At 34.3% G+C, this 27,266-nt stretch overlaps 1 protein-coding gene across 2 annotated transcripts; it reads left to right on the forward strand.

Moving 5' to 3' along the window:
- Positions 1-433: 433 nt before the first annotated feature.
- Positions 434-25,670, forward strand: LOC126819334 (membrane progestin receptor beta). Of its 2 annotated transcripts, XM_050547309.2 has the most exons (3): positions 434-574; positions 8,879-8,969; positions 15,775-25,670. In XM_050547309.2, the coding sequence occupies exon 3, from the start codon at positions 15,786-15,788 to the stop codon at positions 16,794-16,796; it is 1,011 nt and encodes a 336-aa protein (XP_050403266.1). In that variant the 5' UTR covers positions 434-574; positions 8,879-8,969; positions 15,775-15,785; the 3' UTR covers positions 16,797-25,670. The 2 variants fall into 2 exon arrangements, with proteins under 2 accessions (XP_050403266.1, XP_050403265.1); XM_050547308.2 differs by lacking the exon at positions 8,879-8,969 and having other exon boundaries at positions 436-574.
- The last annotated feature ends 1,596 nt before the right edge of the window (positions 25,671-27,266 follow it).

Genomic DNA, 27,266 nt, shown 5'->3' on the forward strand with positions numbered 1-27,266 from the left:
CCGGATTTTCCAGCGTCGTTATACCCATTGCCAGACGTTCGGATCGGATGGTACAAAACAACGTTGGCGTAAAAAAAAACCCCCAAAAACCCCAAAAAACAATTGATGTCCGGGTAAAATTTCACTTATAGCACACTGTTGGTACAGAAAAGTAGGACATTAAACATTAAATCCCCATTTCATTCAATATAATCTGTCCTGCCTTTATTATGCTTTCATATTTTACCACCTGCAGTTTCAGTAAACTAAATGACGCGTAAAACAGGTTTATTCACCATTGGCTTCTCAAATTAAATAATATCGCAGACAAATCGACTATATTTTAAATTTAATATTTATTTTTTCACAGTGCGAGCCTGGCCAAAGGGCAAAATTCACTAGGCTCTTTTGGTTGTTTCACCGATTTATACAACTGCGCCAGCTAGCGGTAGGCATAAACAGTATGTCGATGTACCGGTAAATTTTCCGTAAACTAAAAATAATACTGTTATTTTTATTTTTTGGTATCGTTGTTTTGGATACATAAAGAGACAGTCTTGGTGTCCCGCGTAACAAAATATTGTCTTTGTAAACAGTAAGTACATTAATTATTAAGTATGGTTAACACTTCCAAACTGTTGCAGGAAAACAGTACTTTTTGGACCTAAATGAAATGTAAATCCTCCTAATAATTTCACCTTTTAGTTTTACTTTTAACCTTCTCCGGATAAGACGTGTGCAGGTAATTATTTCCATATTGACAGTTGATACTGTGGTTACTTCAGTGACAATGTTATATCTTAGTCTAGTTGATTAATAGATGTTTTTTTTTTTTAAATATTTACTCCAATGCCAATGTCAAGTTCCACTGTTCCACTCCAGGTAATAATAAATTTTAAAGAGACATCAATTTTGTGTGAAGTCTGAGTGAGGATTTTACTATTTCAGTTTAATTCCTCATATCACATATACCCAACATTTGCAGACAATTATCTACTTTATTGATAGAAAATCTATTTAACCCACCCAAAACAGTTGCAAAATCAGTTAGTGGGTTTGTATTCCATGCAATGAATCTAAAAATAAATTGTGTAGAGCTACATGTATCACTACCTTTTTGTATCAAAATTATTATCTATATTTCCATGTATTATTATATTTCATTGCATGATGTTAATAACAGGCCAGTTGCCTACACATGAACATAAACAGTTCATAAGTGCGGCTTATCTGACAGCCCCATTTCACTTGCAAAGAGATACACTGTCAAAAGTGAAAATGGACGTTTTTGATTTTTGTCTTAATAATGAGTAATTTGCTCCACCAATACTCAGACATTAAACATACATTATGCAAGAGCTAAATCTGTCTATTGCAGGTCTTTCTTTAGGCCTGAAATGTTATCTAAATTATTAATTTGACATTAATTAACTTATCCAGACCATAATCAACTCTAGATGGCATCGCTAGCCTGCGATCTTAAGTGGATTGTGATCTGATTTACTGCATAAATTTCCTTCTCGATTAAACGATTAAATGGATAATCGAGACTATGCTGTTTAACGTACTGACTTTAGTAATGATGACCGAGGCTAGGCAGAAATTTTATTCGCTTAGTTCTCGGTTCATAGTGGATCAATTTGAATGAAATTTTCAGCAAATTGCCTTTACGTTATCTAGTTTTTAATTATTATAGTGAGAACTGCCAACTCTTTATCGAATCTCCCATAATGTATCTTTAAGCAATTCGTCGTGGTATGCTCCTAATCAACCATCCAATCACGATTTGGGGCAATCTGACCCACTCCTCTTGCAAGGGCCAATTCTTGCAGTGTTGTCGGTTGACGTTGACGTCGACGAACACGTCTCCCGATCATATCCCAGGGGAAAGGTCAGGACTCATGGCTGGCCAAGGCATATGGTGACGCTGGAGGTAGTCATTCACGACACGAGCGCGGTGGGCACGGGCATTATCATCTTGAAAGATGAAACATCAACCTGCACCTTGAGCAAAGGGCAGAACTATCAATGCCACGCCCGAATCTGTCATGCTGTCTGACGCAGAAAATTTCCCTGAAGTGAGAATAATTAGATTATTTTATTTCGTAGTTTGTACACTACGTCATCAATTTCCGTGCTTCAGGCGGCATTTACACACCACTACTGCACCTAGTCTCAATAGGTTTTTATATTTCCACTTATTTTGTTCATAATGTTTAAAAGTTCATGGCAGTAAGCCTTCTATACGTAGCTATTCTGAGACCCCCGATTTTGCCGCACTAAAAGCAATACAAGACTTTGGATTGGCTAGAACACGATAAACTGTTTACATTCAGCCAATCAAATATTGGCTTTCATAGCGATCGTTTGCTCTTTACTTCTTGTTGAAGTGAATGATTAAAATAACTGTGCGGTCAACCATAGATATGCCGTCAACCTTCAGTCGTCATTAGACTAAATATAATATCAATGAAATAAGGACGCTCAAAATAGGGTTGTTCACGTAACGATTTTACTTGCTTCTATTGAGTATTTTGAGAGACTCTAAATCAAGCAGATGTAGAGAGCAAAAAACGCAAAATGGTTGAATGTCTGCATATTTTTACGCAACTCGAAATTGATCCACCACGACCTCTGGTTTGACATTAACGTCTGCATGACGCTCATTTACCCACCTCCAAACGCGAGCACGTCTATCGGTGAAATCCAGAGTAAGTCTGGACTCATCTGAAAACATTACACGCGCCCATCAACGATTACCCCAATTTCTGCGCTGCCTACACCATTGACGCCTGTTTGCTATGTGCTGGCGAGTTAATGGAGGCCAACATGTGGTCAATGCGCATACAAATAGGCTGCATGTAGCCGATTTCTAATCATTTGGGGTGTAACCCGAATTCCTGTAACTTGGTACAAGTTTACAGAAAGCTGATTTCAATTGGCTGTTTGTCCTCAATTTCGCAGGAGCTACAAAATGTATGTACGAATGTATCGATCCTGGGCTTGTGTTGTGGCTCTAGGACAACCCGAACGAGGTCTATTATCAACATTGTGTGTTGGCTACTGCTCGCTGTGTAAAACCCATTTGAAGCATGCCAATAGCACGTAGACGTTCATCATGTTGAAGACGTCTCATTGCAAATTAAACATAACACACTAAAGCAATGATACGCTAAACAGTAAATCTTATGCAAGAACCGATAGGAAAGCAAACATGGATAGGATAAACCAGCACGCGTCAGTTTTCATCAAGTGTCAAATTTGAAAATGAACCCCTCCTACGTGTATGGCGCTATTGCGCGTTGCATGTGCAGCTCAATGGTTCTGTTGGGGCGATAAGTTCTTCATCTGTGAACATACTCTCAAAGCATGTCAAGTCATAGGCGTACAGGGAGATTTTTTACTGGGGGGGCGGTGGTGGTTGGTGCCCCAAAAATGTAGTTAGGTTCTTAGTATGTTACATAATAATCATAATATCTCTTTTGCGATGAATAAGTTCTTAATTTCTAAATCATCAATAAAAGAGAACTAAATTTTATTTACTTGTAATATACACAACTAAAAACAGTTGTTTATGTAACTGTAATTCGTGGCTTACTGTGGTGGTTGGTGCCCCAAAAATGTAGTTAGGTTCTTAGTATGTTACATAATAATCATAATATCTCTTTTGCGATGAATAAGTTTTTAATTTCTAAATCATCAATAAAAGAGAACTAAATTTTACTTACTTGTAATATACACAACTAAAAACAGTTGTTTATGTAACTGTAATTCGTGGCTTACTGTACTCCAAACAATAGAGGGTTTGAGTCTTAAGATTTCTATTTAATTGCCTAACTATAGACACTCTGAATTTAAATTCGCTGTTAAATTGGACGCATTCAAGAAAACAATATTTTTTTATACAACTTTTACAAAGTACAATTGTGTGCCCAAATTTTCCCAGCATTTGGTGCCCAAAATGGGGGGGGGGGCGGCCGCCCCCCAGCCCGTACGCCTATGTGTCAAGTGTCCATGACTATTTATCATATCACAACCTGCATAGGTATTTGCATTTCAATATCCCCTACTTTTTTTGAAGAGTATATTTATACCCATTCAACATACCTGTGTTGAATGTTGTGTCATTATCAGACCAGTTCGAGGTAAATGTGTATTCTGAGATGATTATCATACTGTTTGTCTTTTTAGTAAATGTGTAACCTAGATTAAAATTATCATTTGTCTTGTTTTTATACGCCCACATTGAAATGTGGACGTATATTGCCGTCGCCCCCGTGAGATGAAGAAGCCTATTTAATTTCAATAATTTCCGTTTATTACGTCTAGAGTTATGGCCCTTGTTTCACTTTATTGAACCTTGTGAACGCTTTAACGCCAAAAGTTATCACCCACCCGATCTTTGTGAAATTTATATGCATGATTTAAATTAGTGAAACGAAAAAGCCTATTGAATTTCAGCAATTTACAATAATTACTTCTAGAGTTATTGCCCTTGTTTCACTTTGTTAAACCTTGTTAATGCTCGATTGATGATAGTTATCAACCGATATGTATGAAATTTATATATATATACATCATTTAAATTTGTGAAACAGGTCTATTGAATTTCAGCAATTTCTGTCAATAATTTCTAGAGTTATGGCGATTGTGAACGTTTGAATGACAAAAGTGATCATGTGATCTGTATGAAATTTATATGCATTATTTAAATTAGTAAAACGAAAAAGCCTGTCAAATTTCTGTAGATTACTTCCAGAGTTGAGACCCTTGTTTCAGTTTGTAGAACCTTGTAAACCCTCAAACGACAAAATTTTTAATCTGATCTGTATGGAACTGTCTTGTAAAGACCCCCAATTACCTACAAAGGAATAAATATGCGACAACCCTTGACGACCGCTCGGACGATTTAGCTGCTGTGGGCGTATGTTTTGTTGCCTGGCAACCTATCTTTAAATATATTATTTGTCATATTGTTATAATTTTATGTACATGTTTATATTGTATGCTGTCCGCAATGGATGGTTTTTTTTTTTATGTGACCCGCTCCCACCAAACCAGGTGCTTGTCGCACAACTTCATTTTGTACTACAGCCACTACAGGCACAAAATCATAAACTGTATGCCTTCTTGTTGCTGTGAATGAGCTGAACTCAAATCCAGATGATATGACAAATTTAAAAAGAATTGCATTTTTGGAAAGCTTAGGCTGTGGACTATTCAATAATGCTGCCAGCTCTATTTTATAAAAATGACGAAGAGCCTGGTTTTGGGGGAGCGGGGAACATATTTACAATTTATATATTTCTGGCATTTTTGAGCGAATATAGAGAAGCTATTTCACTGATGTTGGATGCCATGGTTGACATTAAAATCACCTCCTCACTGATGCTGCCACTACGAAAACGTTGTGAGAGCACCCTCCCCCCCCCCTCCCAAATATGGGAAATGCTTATAAATGATGCTTATAAATATAGAGAAGCTATTTCACTGATGTTGGATGCCATGGTTAACATTAAATTCACTCCCTTACTGATACTCCCACGACGAAAATGGTGTGAAAGCACCCCCCCCCCCTCCCCAATATGGGAAATGCTTATAAATGATACAAAATATTTGTATTTAAATTTCTATTATTAATAAATTACTCTTACATCCAGACAGGGCCAGATTGGGTCACTGCTGCCTTGAAACTGTGGGGGCCCCATTCACAAGCCGTCCCCTTACTGATGAATGGAAAAAATTATCATGGGAAGTGTAATCCCTAGCCTACATTCACTGCTGTTAACTCAACTGATGTTTGTGGCAGCTCCCATTGTTGATCCGGTACTGCTCTTGGAACTAGTGCTGTCATCCTGGACCTTCATTGTGTGTTAGAGAAGCTATCCTGTTTTATAAGCACTTGGTCTATCATTGTCATGTATCTTTTTTCGTCCCATCCGAACGACCTGACAAGGACAGCTGTCTAGTCGTTCGGATGGGACGAAAAACCGAGGTCCCGTGTACACATTGGCGTGCACGTAAAAGATCCCTTGGCAGTTGGAATTCGATATAAGAGTAGGTCATAGTGTCGCTGCCCGGGCAAAATTTCCCTCATAGCACACTGTATGGCATATGCCCGTCTTCATTAGCCCAGTTTAAGAGCAGAACAGTAGGACGTTAAACCCCATTTCATTTCATTTTATTTTTAAATGCGTGCAACATAAAAAAAACAAACAATAAAGCCAAATATTTGGTTAGTATTTTGCCAGAATTTAGAAGAATAAGCTTATTGAAATTTTGTGCCCCATGTTAAAAAAAAATCTTGAAAACATTTGAAAGTTATAGTAGCTCTATAAACTTATTTATACAATAACTCCTTCCTTGGTTACTCTAGTTAATCATCAAAAAATATATCTTCAATGTGCTGTTTTCATAAGATCTATCCAAATAAATAAACTGATTTCATTCACAATGCAGAGCTACATTTGTTGAAGTTGGTTGCACTTAGCCAACCTACTGGTACTGACAATTCGCCAACTGATTGACTGGCCTTGAAAAATATATTTTAGCTTACAATGTATATTATGCTGATTTTTTTTTTAGGGCATTGGTAATCCTTAAAAAAAAATTTTGAAGGTGCAATTTTTTTTTCAATTTTTGTTGACCCAACACACTGCTTGATGGATTTCAAAATTAGTACACAGGCCCACAAGCAGATTTGTGGACTAAAAATCAAAGCATTCTTGCCAGGATCTTTGTTACTTCCTGCATTATGGTTGAAGAATTGGTCCTCTTAAAGTGATCATCTATCATCTATTATGAGATATCCCTAGTTGTCTAGTTTCTGCCCATTGCTAAAGAGTCAAGCATACAAAGCAATATAACCCTTAGCACTTGGACTGTCCGAAACTGGCTGTAACTAATGATTCTTAGACCGCCCCAAATCCATTCATGTGCTTCACATGTGCCACACAGAACTAATAATAATATAATAATAATATGGTCCTGCAATACAGAAGGTTATTCACAAAACTAGGCTGCTTTATGGCAGTCTGGTAAACAGTATTTTCACATGGTCTGCACCACATGGTCTGCGGGATGTCTAGGGCTAAGTGTGTAAGATTCTTGCTGGCTAACCAGGAGGTCTCGGGTTTGCTGTGTTGGCTGAGTACGTTCTTTATGATTTGCCGGTGTGGTTTCCGCTTGTCAGTGGTGCAAAATGGAGGGCCAGACAAGGAAAGTGTCTAGTTGTTTGGATAGGATATAAAAAACCAAGGTCCCGTGTACTCTTCGACATGCACATAACAGAACCCTTGACAGTTGGAATTCAAAATAAGAGTAGGCGATAGTGCCGCTCTCCAGGGAAATTTTCCCTCATTGCATACTGTATGGCTTATGCCATGCCCGTCTTCATTAGCCCAGTTGGTGCACAAAAGTAGTACCGTATGTTAAACCTCATTTCATTTCTATTTTATGTTAAAGCTGTTATGGAATAACATCTAGAAAAAACAAATGCATGTATCTAGTGATAATGGTAAATGATTCGCCCAGAATAGCAGGAAAACTATGACCTGTAACAGTGTAATGTAACCATATGGAATTTGCTTGAAATCAGATAATGGCTTCTGTTTAAACTTGCTAATTATGATCGTTTGAGTAAAACATCATTCAAGTCATACAATGTCCTGTTTCAGGATGACAATATGTGTATAATGAATTGATCAAAACCGCCACATTAACAAGGTCTATTAAGATACCAGTACCATAGTTGATGTAAAAAAAATGTCATATGTGCTATACATAAAAAAACCCAGAAATATCTTTAGTTTAACTTCTTTTCAGGGAATTAAGTTATTGAACATATTAACACAAGATACAATTTTATAAATACATAATTACTAAGTTATTACTATGCAACATTTCGACCAGGAAACTCTCAACTTTATCAAGCAATTGGAAGTGGTCTATTTAGCCAATAAGTTCAGGTCATTCAACTCATTTACCAGTAATTAAATGTTAGGATACACAGTCGTTTGACAGTTTATTAATTTTGCTATGAAAAAAAAAACTGTGGGTATTTTATGATATTATGTGTTTTTGTACACTCTGGCCGTTATAACATTTTTAAGATCCAGTATTTCAATTAGTCTGCAACCAAACATAAAGTTATTAACATTCATGTAGCCTAGGTAAGGACTGATTTTAATTTTAAATGTACGTAGTAAGTAGAGTATTAGTAATGTACGGTACTTATAGAACACACCTGACACCCCTTTTCATTGTAGGAGTTTGTTGTCATTTAGCCATTGGCTGGTGGCATTTGGCTTCTATATTGTCTTCTGTCAGAAGTTTGGTATTCTGAAATTTTTAATCCAGGTTTCAACCATCGTCCCATTAATCATATTGGAAATCTGTAGGTGGCAGGTAACCATTCTAGATTTCTCTCATGAGGCTACTAGTTTCGTTCTATGTGAACTCTTCAGGCTTGTAAATCCTACATATCGCACACAAGTTTTTTGAGTTTACACAACTATTTGCCGGTATTTTATCATTCTTAATGCATAAATGTATTTGTCAATAATGGTGTCATGACGATTGCATACCAGGTTTTCAGATTTTAGTATAATGTTCATACTATGAACTATTCACACAGATCTTTCACTTGCTTCTTGTTTTTACTTTTCTGAGGATCAGATTGCAATCAATAATCCTACATTTTAAGAAACAACTTCGAAAAGCTAAGAAATTATCACTTGTAGGCTCTCTGCAAGGGAGGGGTTAATAGGACAAGAAGATTTACAGAGTAGATTTATTATGGTAAATACATGTGTACAGCATCAGCATACAAAGCTTTTTATTGATTCACATGATCACAATTTATTGACTTGATGAATTATGTTTCTTTCTTTTACTGAAGCTGGATTCAAGCCAAAACGCTCTCTAATAATTGTATTAGATGCTCTATCATCCGCAGAAAGGCAAGTTGTTTTGTGGCTATTGAAATTCAGGTAGGTATGACACAGTTAATGGAATATGAATTACTTAGACATTTATATCTCTCGCCTTTATCAGGCAAAGTATAAATGTATTATTTTTTTTCCGAATTCAATTTCCGTATGTTATTTTCATAATGTCTCATCCTGGACCATACAGTTTAGTTTATTATAGGTCTATCATGGTCTATCATGGTCTCATTTTGTTATACACCCACATTGAAATCTGGTCGTATGTTACTGTCGCCCCCCCCCCCCCCACCGTTGGTCTGTCCGTCGTCCACAATTTCTTGTGAACAGTCTACAGACTACATTTATAATCTAATTGTTTCGATATTGATGTATGTTGTTTACATTAGTGAGATGAAGAAGTCTATTTAATTTCTTTTAATATATGCTGGAATTATGGCCTTTTTTAATTTTACTGAACCCAATGAACAAAAGTTATCCTCCGATCTGTATGAAATTTATATGCATCATTTAAATTAGTGAAACGAAGAGGCCTATTGAATTTCAGCAATTTCCATTAAGTACTTTCAGAGTTATGGCCCTTGTTTCACTTTGTTTAACCATGTGAACGCTCTAATGGCAAAAATTATCATCTGATCTGTATGAAATTTATGTGCATCATTTGAATTGGTGAAACGATGAAGCCAATTGAATTTCAGCAATTTCTGTTAATTACTTCTAGAGTTGGACCTTGTGAATGCTCGTATGCCAAAAGTTATCATCCGATCTGTATGAAATTATATACATGTATGCATCATTTGAATTAGTGAAACAATGAAGCCAATTGAATTTTCAGCAATTTCCGTTAATTACTTCTAGAGTTGTGACCCTTGTTTTACTTTGTTGAACCTTGCGAATGCTCAAACGCCAAAAGTTATCATCCGATATATACTCTTCAAAAAAAGTAGGGGATTTTCAGAAACAATACAAAACTGCGGAAATGCACCGCTGTATTTATTAGAGGTAACTAACCAGTGTATGTTAATAACAGGCCAATTGCCTACACATGAACATAAACAGTTCATGTGGGCGGCTTATCTGACGGCCCGATTTCAAGAGTAATTGCTCCACCAATCCCCAGACATTCAGCAATTCGTCGTGGCATGCTCCTAATCAACCGGCCAATCACGATTTGGGGCAATCTGACCTTCTCCTCTTGCAGTGCCACAGCCAATTCTTGTGGTGTTGTCCGTTGACAACGGACGCTAAACAGTAAATCTTATGCAAGAACCGATAGATAAGCAAACATGGATAGGATAAACCAGCAAGCGGCAGTTATTATCAACCCTTCCTTGAAGTGTCAAATTCGACAATGAACCCCTCCCACGTCCATGACTATTTATCATATCACAACCTGCATAGGTATTTGCATTTCAATATCCCCTACTTTTTTTGAAGAGTATATATGAAATTTATATGCATAATTTAAATTTTGGCAATTTCTGTTGATTATTTCTAGAGTTATGGCCCTTGTTTCCCTTTGTTGAACCCTGTGAACGCTTGAACAACAAAATTTATCATCCGATCTTTATGAAATGTATATGCATCATTTAAATTAGTGAAATGTAGAAGCCTTTTGAATTTCAGCAATTTCCGTTAATTACTTCCAGAAGGCCCTTGTTTCATTTTGTAAAACCTTGTGACCCCTTAAACGAAGAAAATTATAATCTGATCTGTATGAAATTGTCTTGTAAATGCTCCCTATTACCTACAAAAGAATAAATATGCAACAACCTTGGTTGACCTCACACGATTTAACTGCTGTGGTCGTATGTATTGTTGATTGGCAACCTATCTTAATTTTTGTTATGGGGTTTTTGAACTTGTTGGCTTTGTAGGTATCACATTATCAGTCTATCATTTTGAAAAGTTTAGTGCCTCTTTGTTCATTACACTGTCAATTAAATGTTACTGTATCTGAAAATCACTAAATTTGTCTGAAGTTGATTAATGATTTAAAGGAATTCTACTAAATATATAAAGAATATTTTAGTAGAATATTGGCACGTCAGTACTTTACAAATTACATGAATATGATGCTGATGCTGATAATTAGGGATTTTTAAATCCATTTCCAGGAAGCTGATTTAAAGAAAGAATTGTTTATGTTTTTGTGTTCACATTGAGAAATAGCTGACAGTGACACAACAGTTTAGGAAATAATCTATTTGTTTGTTATAAATTGAGATTAGGATAATATGTAGAATTTTTCTCCAGTCTGGATGTGACAGCAAATAGGATTACAGCATTCAATTTTCAACTGAATTATGGGTTATGGATTATTCTCTTCATGGATTATGGCCCCTGATTGTACAAAAAATTATGTTTTCAGCTTGGGGACACTGTAAAGGTCATAATTTTTACCCGTTTCTGATGATGGTGAAAATGTATTTTTATATCCCAAAGATCTCGGTTTATATTGATTTTGACACAACTCGGACTGTAACATCCTGTATTATGGTCCTTGATTGTACAAAAAATCGCTTTTTGTCCCCCGCCTTTCAAAGAAAGCTGGCAACTATTAAGATGGATCTGTCCATTTGTCTGGTTGTCTGTCCGTCACACTTCTTGGGACACAATAATGCTCCTTTTAATTGAGTTAGAATGTCCAAACTTCGTGTAGGTGTTTATTAGGTGAATGCCTTGATGAAGTTCGAAGATGAGCATTTTCTGCTTATGTTAAGCAGAGATAAGCAATTTGATTGGTTGATGCTTTGGGACATGATAACTTTTTAAGTGAGAGTGATGAAACTTGGTGTATAGTTTAATTACATCAATACTTTGACTAAGTATTTTCTGCTCAGGGTAAGCAGAGTGATAAGCAATTTGATTGGTTGAGACTTTGAAACAAAATAAGTCTCCTTCTCATTGAGGTAGAATGTTCAGACTTGGCTATAAAGGTGTTTATTAGGTGAATGTCTTGATGAAGTTCAGCATTTCCTGCTAAGGGTAAGCAGAGATAAGCAATTTGATTGTTGATGCTTTGGGGCACGATAATTTTGGTTCTAATTAAGTGAGAGGGACGAAACTTGGTGTATAATTTCATCACAAGTTCGATAATGAGCATTTTGGGATCAGGTTAAGGAGAGCGATAAGCAATTTGATCGAGACTTTGGAGCTCGACAACTTTGATTCTAATTGAGTGTTGGTGTTGAAACTAATTTGATTGGTTGAGACTTTGGAACACGAAAACTTTGGTTCTAATTCAGTGAGTATAGATTCATTATATCATTACCTTGACCAAGTTCGATGATGAGGGTTTTCTGCTTAGGCTAAGTAGCGATAAGCAATTTGATTGGTCAAGATTTTGGAACATAACAACTCTGCTTTTAATTGAGGTAGAATGTTTTAACTTGATGTACATGTAGATGTTCATTAGGTGAGTGTCGTGACTGAGTTCAATGATTAATTTCATTGGTCAATGCTTTGGGACAAGATAAATTTGATTCTAACTGATGGAGAGTGATACAACTTAGTGTATAGTTTCATTACCAGGTATTTCAAAACCTTGACTGAGTTCGATGGTGAACATTTTCTTCTTAGACTAAGATTAGATAATAAGTTTTGATTGCTCGATTAAGTTCCCATGGCCAGCCATTTAGAGAAAAACCAGAGGCCTAATCTATGTCAGCTCTGTAATTATATTAGATTTAGAGAGACATTGTTTCATAAATTACATTCTATTGTACAGTTAATCCATTAGACATTAATGTATTAAGGATTATAAAGTTGTTGTTAATAGGAAACAATGCTAAAGGTATACAAGACCTCAAAATTGTATATTAAAGAAAGCTTTTAAAAGTTGACCACAGGCAGGCAAGAAGAGATACTGAAGAGCATGTCTCTGATAAGTCATTTATTAGATGCTGTTCCTTATTAAGTTACCTAGCCTGTGGGTCATTTTTGTATTATTGTTATAAGTGTTGTTACCAGTTCAGAGAATTATATCAAGAAAAAGTAAGTTTTTTCAATTATTATATGTTCAATCTTACACCACCAACTAGATTGTACATACAAACCATCATCTATGGTTGAACTTATAAGACCACAGGCAGGCAAGAAGAGATACTGAAGAGCGTGTCTCTGATAAGTCATTTATTGGATGCTGTTCCTTATTAAGTTACCTAGCCTGTGGGTCATTTTTGTATTATTGTTATAAGTGTTGTTACCAGTTCAGAGAATTATATCAAGAAAAAGTAAGTTTTTTCAATTATTATATGTTCAATCTTACACAACCAACTAGATTGTACATACAAACCATCATCTATGGTTGAACTTATAACAGGTCCATGAACCCGGGATGATAGAGTTTTTCAGGATTTTCCTGTCTGGTTGGCTAGGATGAGTTGAAAACTTGGGGCCTGTGTAAACATTGACATGCACGTAAAAGAACCCTTGACAGTAGGAATTTGATGAAGTGTAGGCGGAAACATAGTTTTAAGCGTGTCTTCATTTTTATACGCCCACATGGAAATGTGGATGTATATATATATTGCTGTCGCCCCCCTCCATTCGTCTGTTGGTTCGTCTGTCGTCCACAATTTATTGTAATTGCTCTAATGCCAAAAGTTGTCATCCTATTGTTTTAAAATGGCTATATATATTGTTATGGCCCTTGTTTCACTTTGTTGTACCTATGTGAACTCTCAAACATCAAAGGTTATCTGCCAATCTGTATGAAATTAACATGTTTCATTTAAATTAGTAAAAAGAAGAATCCTATTGAATTGCAGCAATTTCTGTTAATTACTGTTAGAGTTATGGCCCTTGTATCACTTTGTTGAATCTTGTGAAAGCTCTTGCGCCAAAAGTTATCATCCGATCTGTATGAAATTTATATGCATTATTTAGATTAATAAAAGTATGACAAAGCCTATAGAATTTCATCAATTTACAATAATTACTTCTAGAGTTATGGCCCTTGTTTTACTTTTTTGAACCTTGTTATAATGTTAATGCTCGATTGATGAAAGTTATCATCCGATAGTATGAATTTTATATGCATCATTTAAATTTGTGAAACAGAGGTCTATTGAATTGTAGCAATTTCCGTCAATTACTTCTAGAGTTATTGTCCTTGCTTTACTTTATAAACCTTGTGAATGTTCGAATTTCAAGAGTTATCATCTGATCTGTATGAAATTTATATGCATTATTTAAATTAGTAAAACGAAAAAGCCTGTCAAATTTCAACAATTTCTGTAAATTACTTCCAGAGTTTATTCCCCAGGATATAAAAAATCTATTTTTAGAAGTCATGTTTGTCAAGTACAGTAACTTGATTGAGGGAGGGTCTATTTTCAGAATGTAAGTTTGTATGTCTGTCTGTTGTATGTCTAAACCCCTCAATGTTCCCAAAACCACTTAACCAATCGATCAAGAAATTACACCCGCTCCCTAAGTCAAGCTGGCAGACAATAAGCCATAGTGCTGACAGTTAGTGACGATTTTGCCCAGTGCTTGCTCCATGGGTGTTTTTTTAGGGAATCGAGATTGGGCCTCTCTTCATTATACACCAAATTTGCCATACTTTTATTAGAAATACCTACCCTAAAAATACTTTCGTGGGAATGTATCTTTAAGGAAGAAAAAAAGTTTTCAACTTGCTCTGCTTGGTCGTCTATTATGCATAGCCATATAACCATGAAATGCATCCATATCAACTTGTAATCAGGCTTTGAAGAAGTTTAATTTGCTTATATATAATAGCTTTGCCCCAACTGTAAGCACACAAGAAATATACAATTTTTGTACTATTGAGTAGCCAATATGTTATAAAATTTCAGAAGATACAATCAGCTTGTCCTTCATAATGTAAAAACGTAGAGAAAACATATTTGTATTTATGGAGAAATCGCAACTTCACCACTGACCTCAACCTGACTATAAGTTGACTTTGTCTTGTTTGTTTTCTCTGAAATATTATTTTTGCATAGCTGCACTTTTCATTCACACCCACACTCCTCCCTTTTTGGAAAATCCTTTGTAAACCTGTGTTGTTAATGACTCTTAAAATCTCTTATTTCAGCAATGATTAATAGATTTGTCTCAGATTTTAAATATATATAGTCTAATTTGTACATGTACGTTTACCAGATGTAACTCCTCCCTTTAATCAGAATGGTTGTTTGTAAGCGCGAAGAAGATCTGCAGGCTGCAATGCCTCTTTAAGTAATAAATGTTGACTCTGTATATTTAATTTAACAATGTCTATATAAATTTTTGATACCAATTAGAAGTTTTGGGACTGAGGTTTAGAATGTAAGATTATTACCAGTATCATAAATAAATATTGTAACATAATTGAATGATTAGCCTTAGTGTGAAGATGCAAACTTGTGGAGTTCTAGAAATTTGGAAACAATTAAGAATTAATTTGTTATTATAATTGAAAGGAATTCTAGGAATGATGAGATTGATTTTCTGATTCTATTAACCTTAAAGAAAAATGTGTTATTTTGAAATTTTATAAAAACTTGGGCAGAAAAGTGTTTTTCAGATAGTGATTTAGATGATTACAGAGAAGTAGGTGGTTAGATGAGGTTATAGCTCCAATGTTAGGGATAATAATCTTTTATTTTTCTGGCGTTGTCTAACAAGCTAAGATAAAAAAGAAATGATGATATGAAATCAGTGGAAACTAATGGGAGATTTACATGGCCACAATTTACATTAGAATCGATTGATTTTGGAACAATTTGCTTTTTGTTCAGACTACTTTATATTTCTGTATGGTTTTAAAATCTATATTTGCTTTTAATCTGGAATGCTGTGCCTTTTTTAATAGATATTTTTCTCTGTATACTTTCAGAACAGTTAAACATGAAAGTGATGATGATGCCAATTAGAAGAATGTTAGGTTCCTTGAAACCAACCACCTCCAAACATGGTGTTCCCAAACTATTTCATGAACCACATGTTGAGACTGGATTTCGCCATCTTCACCAGCCGTGGAGTTATTACTTCTTTAGTTTGTTTCAAGTACATAATGAGTGTATGAATACGTGGACCCATCTTGTGGCGCTATGGGCAATCTTATACAGGACTTATAGCTTTCATCAGGAATTTGATTTAATTGGTGATCCCTACATGTGGCCCCTGTGTGCTGGTTTAATTACCATGATTATTCTTTACATATGTAGTAGTTTTGCTCATTGTTTTTCTAACAAATCTGAATTAATACACTATACATGTTTTATGATAGATTATGCTGGTATAGGACTGTATGGTGTCGGCAGTACTCTACTTCACTATGCGTATTGTTTACATGACAATATGGTTAATTCCTGGGCACATAGATATTCTGGTCTGATTGGAGTCTGCCTTGGGTTACTTGTGACCATATGTTGTTCCATCTCTAAAACACGCTATTCTCGACCCTATCCTTACAGCAGGCGAGTTTGGCAGTTATCTTCCACGTTAGGTATTTATATATGGTTGATCTACCCAATAGCTTACAGAGTATCGCTGTATTTATTCAATCATCAGTGGGATTCTGGTCTGGGCCACCATATTCATCAAATGTTTTGGTTCTTCCTTGGAGGCTTCTTTTTTGGATCAGACATACCACAGAGGTTTTGTCCTGGGAAATGTGACTTTCTAGGACACAGTCATCAGTTGTTTCATATTTGTATATTAATGACGTCCTACAAACAGCTAGATGCAGTCTATGAAGATATAAAAATGTATTCATCATTAATTCGTGGTATACCAGTTCCAACATTTATGAGTACATTTGGGGCAGTGTTGATCACTATTGTTTTGAACACAGTTACTGTTGTAATATTCCGTTCCGTAGCCACTAGAAAAATTAAAGATAGTCCGAAGGATTAAAGAAATAAGTGATAATAGTTTTATATATTTTAATATATTACCAGTATTATTATTTCAGTGATTATCCAGGTTGTGTTCAATAAGAGGGTTTTGGCAATTTGTATTAAATAAGATGCTGTGTAACCCTCTACCTTCAGGTTGTCGTCATAAAGACCTAGTGATCCTAGCCTTCATTGGTCCATAGCTTTGACTCCAAAGTATCAAACCAGGAGGACACACGACTTTGGAGGGTATTTTAGTAATTTACACCAACCAGACAATTGACCAATTATTCTTGCTGCACCATGAAAATTGTTATTATTGGCCCCAATTAAGAAATGATCTACAAATTTATAGAGCATAACAAAAAAAGCCTTAGAATTGTTTTTATTTCTATAAGTTTATACAAATCATTAAAGTATTTGTTTTTTTTTTGTCATTTTTTTTATATGATAGTAAATATTTTTATGTAGATACATATATTTTGTTAATTATTGATAATATTAAATTGTTATATTGATAAGTGAAGCCTTTCCATTTAACTGTGACCATTATTTGAACATTTATAATTTAAAAATTGTTATATTTTTAAAATAGATTTTAAATAGATCTGAACTTAGGACCAATCTCCAGTTTTATGTATACTGTTGTAGGATTTTACAGCCTAGCATTGTTACCATGGTAATTGTAAAACCATAATTATTGCTTCTTCCATCAATGTTACAAATCTATTGCCTCTTGCTAAATGTGTAAAATGGTATTTAAGATACGTGTAGTTCGTTTGACAGTTATGTTAAATACTCATTAAATCCACTGCCCATTACCCATATGTGTGAGTGACATTATAAATCAGTATTTTACCTGTAGCAAAAATAACTACATGTATATATGGTATCATGTTGCTGTTAATAGTAGATGGTAATATGGGCTTCCATAAATGAGCTTCATCATATTTTATATGTAAATAATAACTATAATCAGTTTGTTGATCTTGTTGTATTTTACAATGCATAGTAAATATTAAGTTTTAAAATATATTTACCACAATCTATATAGATCTATATTTCGTTTCGTTTTTTATACTTTTGATGGCCTACACTACATGTAGATCTAACAAGTTATAGTGGGAGTTCACGTTCTATGACGTCAGGTACCAAGCAAGCGACATTTGACCCGATTACGTCAGCCATTCGATTAACCAATTAGCGACCGCCATGTATTTTTTTATCTACTTTTGCTTTGTTTTGATTTCTATTGTCGCTAATGTCTACCCACAGTTCCGCGCAAAAAGGTCAAACGCTCGATTCGACAGACCATTTGATTGGCTGACCCCTCATTTCAAGCAGAACATGAGTTAAATAACAACACTTCCAGATCCAAGTGTAGTAAAGACAAGTAAAATCGAAAATTTGAACTATAAAAACGAAACGAAATTGGATCTGTGTTTTAATCAGATTGTATTTACCATAGACTTACTATACAATGCTATATTCTATACAAACTCTAGTTTTAGCCACTGTATGAGTCCATGATTGCCCTATATTATGTAACATCACCGAAGCTCACACACAAACTGTTGTCTCTGATTCAAGGTAATGCAGTATTTAATATGAGATTTCGGAGATGACATTTTGAGCTTGCTTCATCATGACTCTAAGACAGTGATTCTCAACCTTTTTTTGTCTACGACACATCTTGGAACACATGAAAAAAATAGCAGCACACCTGAATGAATATATATGAAAAATATTAATTGAACACAGACTAGTCATAGACACATAGAATGACGCAAACTAAATAAAGTAAAACACAGCTATGAACTTGCCAGTAGACACCAGTGTATACTCCGTCTAGATCACATGGTTTTTCAGATTTTCTTAGTGTGTCGTTCAGAATTTCGTGGCACACTTAGGAAGATCTGGTTGAGAATCACTGAACTTACCAGTAGACACCAGTGAATACTCAATTGGGATCATGTGGTTTTTCGGATTTTCTTAGTGTGCCGTTCAAAATTTCGCAGCACACTTAGGAAGATCTTGTGGCACACCTGTTGCAGCATATTGGTTGAGAATACTGCTCTAAGACATCAGTTTGAGGGTGCGTTCTAAGACATCAGTTTGAGGGTGCGTTTCAAAAGTCTTCTTTTTTGTTATCATGATGAATAGACTAAAATTATGAGGACAGATCCTGTCTAAACATTAATCGTATAATATAATGTTGGAACCAATTATTAAAGATACTTTCCCAGAAAAGTATTTATCGGGTGGTTATTTGCAATAAAAATATGGCAATTTTGGTATGTATGGAAAGTTGAAATATCTAGAAAAATACTGGATTCCCTTAAAAACACCCATGGAATGCATACAGGACAAAAATGTAAGGGTTTCCCTAATCACCAGCCCGACGATTAGGAATGTCTGCTCACGTCACGTCAAAGGTAGCATGCGAAGATTGAGAGCTTGATGTATATGTTGATAAACTTGATGAAGAGTTAAACATACAACACTTTATGAGATAAAAACCATGGAAAAGGACGTGGGCAGTAGAAAATCTGAGAATTTAATTAGGCTTCGATATTTATGATTTATGGATAGCGATTAAAGACAACATCGTCTTGTGTATGCAATGAATTCTCCTCCGGCTTCGTGCCCGTTGCTAGGTAGTATGTCAGCTAATTCATGTGATACAAACATGACTTCTTTTAATAGATTTTTTATAGTAGGGTTATTTGAAGCAAAATTTGGATAGATTAATTAGTTTGAATATGTTTTTAGTCCAAATACATCATCAAATCACCCAGTTTGTATGCGGGAACGTATTTTTAAGTAGCCCTGTTCAATATTGGTATTGCTTTTTTATGGTTGAAAACTTGATCAGGTCTCAATGGCTTGGCTATTTTGAATAGTTCTGGTTTCCATTTGACACAAAATAACATTTATTACGCACCATTGGATCCTGTAAAATCATTTATTGAGCAGCTTTTAGTATTATTTTGTATAAAGCTGTATTTTATTCATACAGATTACAGACTGATTCAGATACATGGATTAGAAAATGCAAATTTGCTCATACTCTTAAGGCTCGGTCCTAGTGGCCGATGGACACAAAACGTATGCAAAAAGGACACAGTGGACGAGCAAACTTTCGGGGTGGCTCCATCCGCTCTAGAAATGGACAAAATTGACGAAAATTTGCGAAAACAGAACGGAAAAAAAGAACGTGGGAAGTATGTAGCGGGGATGTTAAATGGATGTTCATCGGAAGCCTAGCAGATGAAAGCGGATGGAAGTGGATGACAGCTCCGAAGGGGTTAGGCAAACTCCAGACATCCTTCAATATACCAGATACATCCCAGTTACAAACCCTTTGTCCGTTTTGAAAACTTTATATACGAGATTCATACGCTTACATCCTTTCTATTTCTGTGTTACTAACGATGTATAGATGTTCCATGTACCTTATCTTTCCTCCTTCCGTTTTCAGCTGGAGCGGATGTAAGTTGCGAGGATGCCCAGAGGATGCAGAGAGGATACAGTCGACGTTTAACGGATGATAACGGACATGGAACGTTTTGTGCTTGTATATGTCGCGCATTTACATCGTACACGGCAGAAAGTTCATCCGTTATAAAAGTTTTGTGCAGCTCAAAACTTTTTGCGCGGATGAAATCAAAGTGAACGGATACTCGATGGATAGTGCGTATGAAACATGTATGCAATGAGTACACAATGGATGCATGGCGTTTTCAAACGGAGGGCACGTTTTTTTCCCCATTTTACATCCTCTTTGCATTTGTAAGTGCAGTGGGACCGGGCCTTTAAGCTCTTAAACTACACATTATAAATTAGTAAGCTCAAAATATTTTACCATCCAACATAATAAAAGTTCTTTTATATCATGTATCCATTTACAGACAGCCTATAGATAGGTAAAAGAATGAAATATTTAATGGTATCATGAAATAGCTTCTACTCCCTTCATTTATATTTACAGATTAGTAATTAGCTTTTGCAAACTTTGCAAGATTTTCAAGCTGTTACACCATAATTATGGTACAGTATAATGATTTCTGTATGAAACAAACAGAATTAATCAGGTTCAAACAGTACAATAATAAAAAGCCTGGAATGTAATTAACCACTTGTTCAAACCTACGATTGGTTATTCAAAGCAGAGTTGGGGAAAATAAAAAAAAACAAAAAAAATTCTGAAAGAGAATTGCAAATGTTCTGATTTTGATCATCAGTGAAAAAAGGCCATTTGCAAGTAGTCTTTGTTTGAAGTTTTCTTTACTTGTCATAGATTTAGAAAAAGCTTGAATTTAATGTAATTATCCCTTCAACCAGCTTATAAATAATACAATTTCCACATGTTTTATTACATTGATTAATTTACTAATTAGGCAAGATAAATGAGAAGTGCAGTAAGTAGGTTTCAACATGCAAACGATCTGAATAAACTGAAGATTTTGATATTGAACTATGCCAATAGCATTTATTTAGATACTGTAGGCCTTTTAAGTTGGAGCCATGGTTACTCAGTGAGTAAGGCTTTGGCTCACTAACCAGGAGGTCCTGGGTTTGATCCCGGTGTTGGCCAGCAAAGGAGCATCCAGTTGTTCGGATGGTACACAAAACCAAGGTCCAGTGTACTTGTTGGAATGCACTTAAAAGAATTGATAGTTGGAACTTGATGAAGAGTAGGTGGAAACGCCACTGTCGAAAAAAACTTAGCTCCGTTGGTGCAGACAAGTAGGGTATTAAACCCCACTTCATTTCCTTTTATTTGCTGTTAATGTTCAGGTCACCCAAAAACTGGAAATTATTATTGCACAGCTCTCATCCATTCTATCCAAATTACTAGCTAAAGATATTGCTGGTATCAAACTATATGCTTTTATTGCAGTTATTGTATATGTTGACCTATATTGTTTTTATACTCCCTCATTTTTATGTGGACGTATATTGTCGTTGCCCCTGTCCGTCCATCCACAATTTGTTTGTGGACACTACACAGGTCACAATTTTTATCCGTTTTTGACGAAACTTGAAATATAGGTTTATATCCTAAAGATCTCCGTTCCTTTCGATATTGGCATATATCGGACCGTAACTTCATGGATTATGGCTCCTGATTGTACTAAAAATCAAGTTTTTAGCTTGCAGACACTCTAGAGGTCACAATTTTGATTGAACTAAAAATGTATGTATGTGCCCCACCATAAATAAAGCTTGGTTTCTGTCGAACCGTAATGTCCTGGATTATGGCCCCTGATTGTACGAAAAATCACGTTTTTAGCTTGTGGACCCATAAGAGGTCACAATTTGTATCCGATTTTAAAAAACATTGAAATGTATCACCATTGCACCTTAATGACAGTTGAGTTCGAATTTCATGAAAATCGGACCGAAAATGGCTGACAAAATGGTCGCTCCTTGTACTCAAATAGTGTACCAAGGTTGTGGACCCTCTAGAAGGCACAATTTTGATGAAACTTAAAATATATCTTTATATCCCAAATATCTCAGTTCCTTTTGCTATTCATGCATTTCAGACCGTAACTTTTGAGATTATGGCCCCTGATTGTACGAAAAATTGTTTTTTTTTTTCCTTTTCTTTTTTTAGCATGTTCTCTATCCATCTCTTGCAAAATGTAGGTTTATCTTGCCCGGCAACTGCTGGTTGCTATTATATTTAGTCATAAAATGTGATAATTGGCTATGGATAATTGATTTGACAGCTTTTTAGCCTATCTTTTTGACAAACCCTATGGTTCAGTAAGTAATTGGGCTATTTTAAAGGCACAAAACCTCTTGTATTTAGGTCCATATAAAGTGTTGAATTTAATTGAACCTGTATGATATTTCAAATAGTATGTGTGGCTTTATTGTTGAGACAGACATTGAGTAATATATTGGTACTGCACAAGGATGTAAGCCTTAGTGTTGTATCAATATATTATGGAATGCCTTGCTATGGAGATATAGTAGTTAAATGGTTGAGAGTGTGACATTAAGTAATATATTGGTACTGCATGAGGGCGTAATCCTGAGTGTTGTATCAATATATTATGCAATGCCTTGATCGAGACATCTAGTCTTAAAAAAGCTGGTCATGTCAAATAGAAATGAAATGAAATGGGGTTTAATGTCCTACTTTTCTGCACCAACTGGAATAATGAAGGCGGGCATATGTGATGCAGTCTGCTCTGCAGGAAATTTTGCCTGGACAGCGGTTCTATGGCTTACTCTTATTCCAGCTGTCAAGAGTTCTTTTACATGCATTCCAATGTGTACACAGGACCTCAGAATTTTGTCCCATTCAAAAGACTAAACCAGGTTATGGTACCTAACTTTGTGGGCTTTGTCTAGGTAATCCCAATTAAAAACAAATAAAATACACCACATTTTAGTCTCAAGATGACTTCAACTCCATATCTTTCACTATTAAGCTATTTTGTATCTTTACTCTTGTGTTCATTGGCTCCATCGTAATGCATTATGTAAATGTTGATCTGAATTGGCCGTGAGCTATGTGTACAATCTATGTGCATTATTCATAGTCTGATCTGATGTGCAACTCTTGTTATGAGTCCCATGAGCTCTGTGTAATGTGATTTTTTGTACTGGTAAATGGTTAGTATTAGTAAACTAATAATTCACAATTTTATATCTATCAGAATATATGTAAACTAGACAGTTCAATGTACATTGAATAAGCATTTAGCTTCCTGATTATGATTTATGTATTATAAAATATTAAAAAGAAATAACTGTTTTTATTTTCTAGCATTAAATTTTGATTGTATATTGTGTCTCCATTGGCATCTACATTTTGTCAAAAGAGTTCGATCATTTTGAACTTAATGCATATTTGGCATATCTTGGTGGAGGAAATATCCCCAGTTCTGTCATTTGATAATTCAACAAAATCTAATAAACTGGGATGACTTTCCTATTTTCATAAAATTTTGCTGTCTTATTCATTATGGAGAAACATTTTGATTTCTACCAGTTATCAGCATTTTTGGACAAATGTTATGTTGTTTGGCAGTCTTTCTTTATACAAATTGTTGTATTTTTATTTTTTTTTATTACTAATTATTCTAATAGCAGGGTTTTATTTATGATTAACTTTTAATATGTCATTTAGAGTGTATGGTTTTATTTATATTGATCAGTCATAATTAACAGCTGTATACAAAATATTTTGATTGTATACTTTTGGTCTTGTGTTTCTTATATTATTATGTTAATAAAATATTTGTTGGTCTGAATTATTCTTCATTTTGTTTTGTTTCTATTGTCAGGTAATGATAAAATTATACAAATACTAAATAGGTGTATTCACATTTTTATTTAAAGGATATTATCTTTTAATGAGAAAGTATTATTCCTCACATGGAGGCCACACCTCCAAAAAACCTTGTTCTATGGAATTTTTAGCCCCCAAATGATAAAATTATACAAATACTAAATAGGTGTATTCCCATTTTTATTTAAAGGATATTATCTTTTTTTTGAGAAAGTATTATTCCTCACATGGAGGCCACACCTCCAAAAAACCTTGTTCTATGGAATTTTTAGCCCCCAAATCTGTAAAATTTGTGACCCACTGGGTAATATAGATACATCTAAGGTGATACAATACAGGTCAAATATTTCCTTGGACCCTCAGTATTCTTTTTTGACAGAAGATGCATTGAACGGGGCATATTAAAGAGGCATCATCTCTTTCAACATGAAAATAGATGTAAATGTTGTTTCCAAAATAACCCTAGACGCTTCTAATTATCAAAAATCAAAAAATGATTTTGGAACTTCTTAAAAACCACTATAGACTGTAATGTGGACAACACCTAATGAATCATAAAATGCCTATATTTGTTTATCTGTTTTATAATCTATTTATAACCGATATAAAAACATATGAAAACATAAATTTTTAATAAACAGAAAATTCAAGTTTGAAATAAAGAAATGAATCAAAATTTTAAGTAATACCCAATTTGTGCCAACAAAATCAATAGAACAAGATTTTTTGAAACTTAAAAAAAATATTATTTTTATCTTTCACTTATATTACATGTATACATGTATTGGGATTGAATGGTTGCTTCTGGTTTTTGAAAATTTATATTAGGAAATATATTGAACATGTCTTTCACACTATAGTATTTGAAGAATCTTTTAATAAATAATGAAATAAATGTTATAGATTTCAAATTTCTGTTGTTTTTATTATTATAAAGTATTGAAGAAAAGGCAAAAGTCATTTTCTAGTACATACGAAAACCAAGACATTTCATAAGCAATATGCTGGATAATGTTTGATACCATGTTCAATACAGATTAATCTATTACACGTTACCGGTAGTATTATATTTTATTACACTTTATTGGTAGTATTATATTTTAGCATGGGGTAATTTAAGTTGATAAATCTTTATGACTGTTTATGTCTCTTCAAGAATGTATAATAAAGCACTTCAAAGTAATGCTTGTACATTATATTTATATGATTTCCATTCATAAATTATAATCATTTTATTATATACTGAATATTGTCGTCTGCATTAAAAGTTATATTCTAAATTAAATGTAGACCATAAAAGTAACAGCTAGATTCAGACACTAATTTCCCACTTCTATATAAATTAAATGCATTCAATGTCTCGGTGTTTTTGATGATTTAGTATTGAACTGCATGTGCTCCTTCTACACCCATTTCTATTGTATTTATAAATCTAGCATTATTTACTATTTTAATAAACGGTTTAGTTTGAGTCACTAGTGGCAACATTTTAATGATCTTTTATTGGCTAACAAACTAAACTTAAACTATTGGAGATTAGTGTTAACAACCAATTATAAATTACACTCAAGTTTCATTATGAGATATATCTATTTTATCAAATGAATGCACATCATCTTGTGCATTCCTTTTTAGTTGTTAGTAGACTATAATGTGTTGCTAGTTAAATAAATTCATATCCAGATTATACAGTTGTTCCAGTTTTATGGAAGTAACCTATATACTAGGTTACAAATACACAATACTTTTAGAAATGAACAAGCAGAATAGTAGGATGTTAAAAACCTCATTTCATTTAGAAATAAACACACAAAATATATTCTGTGGGGAAATGAAATTTATGAAATGTGAGAAATTTATACTTCCTGGTTATTGAATAAGAGTCACCATTTTACAACTAAGTAGGGTTGTTTTTTTTTATCAAAAGGCAGATTAATTTACACACTTTCCGCCTTTTTCACTTGCATATTTCAGACAAATGTTCTCAAGATATTAATGTCCACAAAGAAAAGGCATATTCTTTCTCATGAATGACAACTAAAAACAGTTCTATACCATATTTTAAATAAGCATATCCCCAAATGGAGGAAAACTATTACAGTAGGGAAACAATGCCAATAACATTGTTGTTTGTCAAAAATCATCACCATAAAATGAAGAGATGTACCTGGGGATTGAAACACAGACCTAAAAACGTGCATTTATTTAGATGAAAATGGCATTATACAATGTATATAATTATTGTGAAGACCACTCACTACTTTACTTTACAAATACTTTACAGTACACTATCCAGATTAATTGATAATTATCAAAGAAGAGTATTGTTTCACCGCCATGGTCTGAGTCATTTCATTTTATTCTTTAGTTATAAATTATAACCATTAAAGCTCATCTGAAATTCTAACCAAATTATTGCCCTTATTGTTGTTAACTAACATTTTTTAAAGTTCTAATTCAGTGACATCATCCGGCAGACAACCGCTGCCAAGAGACATTATTTGGCAGACTATCAGACGATCACCATCCACTTAATCATCTGTAACCATGATGATTCAAATATTCTAAAAATGACATAAACAAAACGGAATCATTTATCGTTCAGACTGAATTAGAGAGTGGTAACAGCTACACAGACAAATTTCAGTTCATTGAAAATTTATTTGTAGATGAATAGATGTTATATTATTCTGGTAGCTCTATAAATAAAGTCATACTATTTTTTTCTTTTTTTAAAACAAAAAATAACTACAGGGTGTACTCATATCTACCATATAAAGTAAAGATATCCTACAAATTAAACAAGACAGAAACATTTTAATTCTCCTGCTTATTCAGTAATACTTTAAGTTCCTGTCTACTTTATGGATTTTGTGCTACCACAGATACATATAAATAATTGAACTAGTATTAACCACAGGCAAGTACATTTATTCTGGGCCCTTATTCAAGAAAACTTAAACTAAGATACAATCGAAATTTTAAGAAATACTGCAATTCGATTGGCTGACCAGTAAAATCAATTTGCATATATCCAATGAAGTTGCAGTATTTCTTAAAATTTCGGTTGTAACTTAGTTTAAGTTTTCGTGAATAAGGGTCCTGGTGTATTATTATAAAATCATGTGAATTACAATATAATCTTCACATAGATCTTTAATGATCAAATATTTTATT

Source organism: Patella vulgata, chromosome 4, assembly GCF_932274485.2.
Source record: "Patella vulgata chromosome 4, xgPatVulg1.2, whole genome shotgun sequence".
NCBI lineage: Eukaryota > Metazoa > Mollusca > Gastropoda > Patellidae > Patella > Patella vulgata.

Coding starts and splice junctions, on each gene's coding strand:
- LOC126819334 (XM_050547309.2), top strand. CDS start 15,786: ATGAAAGTGATGATGATGCCAATTAGAAGAATGTTAGGTTCCTTGAAA.